Here is a 7,231-nt window from a genome sequence, read left to right on the forward strand (position 1 = left end):
TAATTTTATATGGCATTAAACTTTTCAAAACACATGAAGAAATAATATTCAATACAAAGCTTTTTAGCATCAATTCTCTGATAATGAATTTCACACACCTGATAGACCAAACTGAAATTGTGTATTTCAAGGAAATGTTACTCACTGTACAAGCATCATTTATTCAGCATGTCATGTTTTGAAGTTCTGAGTGTTCTATGAGTTACTGCATATATGAAGAGAATTTTCAAAGTTCAAATTTCAAACCCAAATTAATCCAACTCAGGAAAGTAGAAAAATGTAGAATACTGATGTCTACTCATTTTCTGGGGACCAGATATTTCAATGAGATCATTCATTGCCTTTATTTTGCTTTGTACAATCTTTTCCTCTTTTTCCCGATAATGTCTAAATGATTGAAGCATATCCATGGTTTCAGCAAACAATGCTTTAACTTCAGAATTTTCAGATTTTACACACTTATATTTCTGGATGGAAAGTGAACAAAATATTAGTGTTCTTCTTATTACCCACGTAAGATCACTGAGTTGCTGAAGACTAGCTTGATTTAGATTATACTTTATCCATAGTGATACGTCAGTTATATGTTGCTGGTGTTCAGAGTCTAAAGCAGAATTAAGGCAACCAAATTTGTTACACAAGGATACAATGGTTTCTAGAGCAGCAAGTCTGACTTCAACAAGTGGTCTACCATCGTTAAGCATAGCGAGTATTTCTTTCAAAACAGAAGAAAGTGCATTTGAGGACTGTAATAAAGGAGAGTTTTCCAATTTATATCGTAATGTGTTTATTTTAATCTGAATATGATCTGTCATTCGGTACTTCTGCAACATGCATTCAATGCTATTTCTGTATCTACAGTTGTAAGTAATGGGTTTTAAACATCGTGGACAGTTTGCTCTGCAATTCTTTAGTTGGGACTTTTTCAACCATTCTGAGAAATATTTATTTTCCACAGCATGTCCACAATCAACTAACAACACATACCGTTTCTGGAGACTCTCACAATCCTTATGAACTAGCATTCCATTCCAACATCGATAACATACTGGTGGACAGGGTTCTCCACAAAATCCAACACACCGATGACCACAGGGATAGATCTGTACACATGGCTTGTCACAAGGAAGCCTGTCACACTTTTCACCACACTGACGAGTACAAGCAATGTGCTTGCATTGCCAGATGCATGGCATTTTGCATTTGATACAAGGCCGGTTGCATAGATTTGTGCATCGATAATGAGGACAACGAACCATGCAACGCGAGTTGCAAAAACATGGTGCCCCACACAGCTGTTTACATTGGTGACCACAAGGCAGCACCTGCACACATGACTGGAAGCAGCGTCCATGTATCTGCAAGTAAGAACAATCAGAACAATTACCAGGGCACTTATGACCACAATTTAAAATAGTGGCACATGGTTCAGGACATACCTTAACCAGGAAGCAGTCTGTAGAATTCTGTACTCTCCTTCGACATGGAATCCTGACCATATGCCCACATGGAGAAGTAATGTTTATCAGTTTACTGCACAGCTGTCTTATATTTTCTCCATTAAAGCTGTGAAAATTACAACACATGGTTTGTACCTGATGACCACATGGAGAACTAACAACAACTGTTTCCTTGCATACACTTCCTACCTTGTCCTTGTCTAGTAGGGCATACTTACCACATGTAATCTCTACCTGATGGCCACATGGAGAGCTAGCAGATATTATGCTGTCACATTGAATATGGGAACTGAGAGCAATACAGTTATGCTGATTACTGCCAAATTTTACAAGAGCAGAAATTTTATCATCACATGTGAGTGACTTTTCCTCATGGGTCATTTTCAAAGTATCTGCATTATCACCATCTTGAGCAGTTTCAAAGACGTCTTCACAAGAAGTGGTTTGAGAGAAAACCCCATAAAATTTTCCGTTTTGCGTAATCTCACTATGAACCATGTACTTCAAATGTTCATCAGTTTCTTCAGAAAATGACCTGTTTTCATCATTTGTTCTGAGCTGTTCCCATGAACTTTCACTGGCTGTGTCTCCATGCTTTCGATATTGTGACCTTGCATCATCAAATGCAAAGATTTTTTTGTTAGCTTTTTTAGAGCATTGTTTGCATGATAACCCTTTATGCCTTTCATTAAAATAGCATTTCTTCTGACAGTGATGACCACAACTAAAACGAAAACCACAAGGTTGAGTGCACCTTAAAAGAAAGTCTACTTCGCTTAACACTTTTTTCTGTGTTTCTGGATGCTTAGAACACTGAATGGTTAATTCATATCCAATAGCACCCTTTTTAGCTAATTTTGTAACTATGGAAGACCACAGCTTATTCTTTTCTGCAAAAAGCATGAAATTGCCAAAACAATACAGAGCATGTTTCGCACGTGATAATGCTACACAAACACGATTGCTTGCATTTAGAAAACCAATAATTTCATAACTGTTGCTTCGAACAAATGAGATAAGAATGATGTTATTTTCTTCTCCCTGAAAATTATCAACAGTTGAGACCTGTACACCATGAATTCTCTTACTGTCCATTATATTTTTAATAACAAGGAGCTGACCAACATAAGGAACAAGAATAGTGATTTCAGATGGCTCATAATTCTGCTCTAAAAGATACATACAAAGACCAATCAGAAATCTTGCTTCTCTTGTGTTAGAATAACTTCTGGCTTCAGTATATTCCTCTTCAGGATACTGGTGACACACAAAAAACACATTGTGTTTCATGCCCCTAACATCTGGGTATCGATGAACACTTGGGTGATTTTTCAAATGTGGGTATATATCTGGTGTGAGAAGTTCAGCTATAGCAGGGCGCATTCTGTGCTGCAAATGAAGAGTTTGTGAGGGTATCCCATTGCTGAACAACCTTTCAAACAATGATACATTTAAATTATATTTTATTGCCAGCTCATGAACAGCATTTTTAGGCTTCAGCTGCTGATGATCTCCAATCAAGATTAAGTGCTCAGCAGAATCAGGAATAGCAGCAATAACTTGACCTTCTAGAATTTCTGCTGCTTCTTCAAATACAATGACTTTTGGTTCAAATAGCTGAATCAATTTCCTGTTCTTGGCAGCAGAAGTTGCAGTGAAAGCAACAATATCAGCTTGCTGTAAAATGTGACCATAATAAATAGTTTTTTGCAGTTGGATATGTTCAGTGAGAATTCTACAATCATTCTCATATTTTACAATTTCATTTTTCAGCATTTCTTCTTGTTCACTTCTACATTTCTGGAAAAGTTTCCACCGTTCTTCAATAAGTAATCCCCATATTTCACTGTCAGTAGTTTCTGATAGATTCTGTATATCACAGCATTCCACATTGTCTTGGGCCTGTGTAGATCCAGTCAAAATATTTATCAATTCCTTTGAGATTTCAGCCACATCATCAGAGTTGAAGACTACATTGCCATTATCAACATAATCAAATGTATTCCATTGAGAGCTGAAGAGAGAACTAAATCCATGATTTAACTGGACAGGTTCTGGTTTTACTATATTCCATTCAGTTTGGCAAGTGCTTATTTCAGGGTTTGCTTTTGTGGTTTCTGGTTCTGCCATGAGAAATTTATGAGTTACTGTTTCTATATGAGTAGACCTATTTGTATTCAACTTTAAATATTGATCATATTTGTTTGCAGATTTGATATAGCTTGCTTTCTTTTTTAAGACTTTTTTGTTTGCTTCTGTTTCATCATACAGGTGGATCAACTCTGGAGTTAAACACAGCCATTCTCTTACAAACTCTATTGCTGTTTCCTTCTTTTGTTTCTTATGAATGCTAGATACTTTCTTGCCTAAAATTTTTTCCCCACAGTAGAGGGGATGTGATATGAGAAATTGTAGATCAGAATTCAAATCCTGTAGTTTTTTTTTTAAAGAAATAAACCTAGATTTAGATGAAGAAACTGGTTCATAATCAGGAAACTCTGAATGTTTAAATAAAGTTTTGGCTATCAGCAAGGAAAGTATCTTATCGTCATTAAATTTACCTTTCGAACCTTGTATTAATAAAGAGGAACAATTTCTAATAGCAGATGCAATATTGTGCAATTCGTGTGGTACTATTTCTGCACATTTGGTCCTGCCACCATACCTCAAGAGTTTCCTTGTGAAAGGAAATAATCCCTGTAGGAACTGATCCAAGGCATGATTTGTATAGCAGACAACTAAAATTGGTGTTCTTGTTTCTTTATTCATATTGATTAAAATAGTATTTACAATTTTCTGTCCTAAATAAGTCTTTCCTGTTCCTGGTGGACCTTGAACAACAGAAATCTTATTTGTTAATGCTAATTGAAATGCCTTCATCTGTTGTTCATCTAGTGCAAGGGTATCTGAAAAAGACGACCAATTTTCATCAGATATGCAACAATCAACAGTTGGCTGTGAAACAATTTCCATTAATTTCTGTAGGTACTTTTCATCTGAAATGGATTTATTTGTGAAATAACTGCACACAAATTTTTTATCAAATATTACTCTCTGTAACTTCTTTGGTTTTACTGGCAGTGGTAACTTATATCTAGCACACGGATGGAGATAAAGAGGTAAGGAAACATAGTTTTTAAGAAAAACTATTACATCAGAAAATGCAAACTTCTCCATTGGCATATTTTGCATCACTTTCAGGGAATGTTGATAAGCTTCTAAGTATGCATCTGGTTCAATAGCAGTATATGTAGAAAGGGGCAGTTTTAGCTGCTCTCCAGAGTCTGTTTCTGTAGTTAGACTCAGTATACAGCTGCCACTTATTTCTTGATAAGGTGATCGTTGAGAAATACACACAAAATACATGGTCTCAAAATTGTCTGAAGACAGACAAAGCAAACTTTTTGGTTTCAGTTTATTGGTGAATTTCCAGTTCACTGATTTTGATAATAGTACATTAGCTACATAAATAAGGCCTGAAGGGGTGTAGTCATATCCCATCATAATGACGGTATTGTAAATGCGACATTTGGTTAGATAATTTGTTGAGCGATGTCTTGAATGAAGAAATTTATACTCCATAATTCCTTCTCGCAAGGAATGCAACATGTCTTCTCTTAGAAGCCGAAACTGCACATCCAAATAATCATTAACACTTGGATAGCATCCAGAAATGATATTTTTCCGAAGATATACAGGCTGTGGTGAAAGTATATCAGCTTCTGTTGGAATAACAGATAATAGACGAAAATCACTAGGTGGTATAAAAGAAGCTTCAGATGTAGATACATTTGTCAGTGCAGTTGAAAAGAATTCAAGTTTTTGTTTCTCCAATTGAACTACAGATTTTAAAATACCTTCTGCATCTATAACAATAGCTTTGTTTTTCTCAAGATAATCTTTCAAAAATGGAATAAGGATATCTAATTCAGAACTAGTGGCAGAAGGCATCCTAAAAAAAAATTCTTCCAATATTCTCACTAAGCATCTTGCCATTTCATAAACATCATTTGACATAGAAACAGATTTAATAAATGTGCTTGGAACTGTCCCAAGAAGAAATATGTTATATGAGAGAAGTTTCTGAAGAAGATTTACAACATTTCTTGAATTTCTTGTTTCACAAGCTTTAGCCAAGAGGAATAAAAGTAATTTTACCTCTTCAAGTTTTAATTCACGCTTTTCCAAATAAGTTTGTAAACCACTCCCTTTTTCACTTAAATATATCAAAATTTCTTCATTAGTTTTTTGCAGTATTGATGTCATTGTAACCATCGTGGCAGTCTTTGTTACATTTCTTGTCATATCTTTCAGTTTCTTACTACTTCCTATTTGCTGACAGCTTCTAATGATCATCTGATTATCTTTTGTATATTGCATATTTTTATCACTAATTTTTATCTGATTACTTTGGTATCATATTATTTTATTTATCCTGAACATATAGGTTAATTTTTATTTTGTAGTTCATATACATTGGGACTTATCTTGTCATTCAGAACACAATGGTGTCTTTAAAATCTGTAAAACACAAAAGGGTAAAATCAATATTTTTAACTGGATTTCATAAAAGAAAAAAAAAACTATGAAAATAACGTTATATTTAGGACCTTATCACTAATGAACATGCGATACATAATCACATTATCAACAAAAAAGATGCTGTTATGAAAACGTTATCATCTAATAGCACTGTGCAAACAGATTAGTCTGCCTCCCATAAGTCCATACTCCATGAAGATGCTGATGTGATAATAATACGTTTGTTCTTCACTGTGTAATCTGCATAAGGAAATAATAGGAATGCGATTTTAGTGCATTAAAGGAAACAAACTGTTGAATTTTCAATAAGCGAAAATAAGAACAGGTACTGGCAAGTGAATACACACAAAACATTACTGCATCATACTTGTTCTTGTCTTATAAAATAAAAGTTTATATTAGAGATAAGGCAGTGTTATCCAAACTTCAGAATGCATCCTGTGGGGGAATGACTCTGTACTAAATGCAAGTGAAAGATAATGTTTCGAGTAAATGCAAACACACTATTTGAAGCAGAGTAATCTAATCTAAATACACACTGAAAGTGAATTTAAAGTGTATTAATATACAAGTGACAAGCCTAAATAAAAATAATGTAAATTAGATGAAATAAACTGCAGGTTTGCAAAACATTAACTTTTCCTCAGTGTTTTACACAATGTGTTCTTGTTTCATACAAGAATATAAAACAAAAAAATATAAAATTATATTTTGGAATGTGGCTAGCCATATGCAGACTTCTATCAGGAAAAGATATATGTGGAATCATAAGGCTGGTGATCAGAAGCGTAGCTAGCGAGGGGGGGGGGGTCTGCCCCAGGCAGCACTTTGAACCTTTTTGAACTTTTGCAGTTAATTCTAAAATACAGACTCAAGAACTTAGTTCCAAATATTGTAATACTGTTGCGAATTTTCCTCACAATTGCTGTACGTCTGCTAGTTGTGAGAGGAGTTTTTCTAAATAAAATTGATTAAGAATTACCTACAGTACTATGAAACAGACTTCACCAATGTCATCGACAATTTTGCTAACAGAAAAGCAAGAAAAATAACATTTTAGAATGTTGAAATTAAAGGTTTACTTCAAAAATAAACATAGTGTTTTAATTTATTTCCCTATATGTCGTTTTGACTTTTTGTAGTATTTTTGGTGTGTGTTGAGAGGGGTGGCAAACTCAGGGACCGCCCTGGGCGGCAAAAGCTCTAGCTACACCACTGCTGGTGATTAT

At 34.7% G+C, this 7,231-nt stretch overlaps 1 protein-coding gene across 1 annotated transcript; it reads right to left on the reverse strand.

Moving 5' to 3' along the window:
- Positions 1-251: 251 nt before the first annotated feature.
- On the reverse strand, positions 252-5,840 carry LOC150098389 (NFX1-type zinc finger-containing protein 1-like). Its single transcript, XM_090405185.1, has one exon. The coding sequence runs from the start codon at positions 5,838-5,840 to the stop codon at positions 252-254; it is 5,589 nt and encodes a 1,862-aa protein (XP_090261311.1).
- Between the last annotated feature and the right edge of the window lie 1,391 nt (positions 5,841-7,231).

The sequence above is a fragment of the Typopeltis vanoorti genome, chromosome 15 (assembly GCF_054136105.1).
Source record: "Typopeltis vanoorti isolate ZY-2024b chromosome 15, IOZ_Tvanoo_1.0, whole genome shotgun sequence".
Lineage (NCBI taxonomy): Eukaryota > Metazoa > Arthropoda > Arachnida > Uropygi > Thelyphonidae > Typopeltis > Typopeltis vanoorti.

Coding starts and splice junctions, on each gene's coding strand:
- LOC150098389 (XM_090405185.1), bottom strand. CDS start 5,840: ATGCAATATACAAAAGATAATCAGATGATCATTAGAAGCTGTCAGCAA.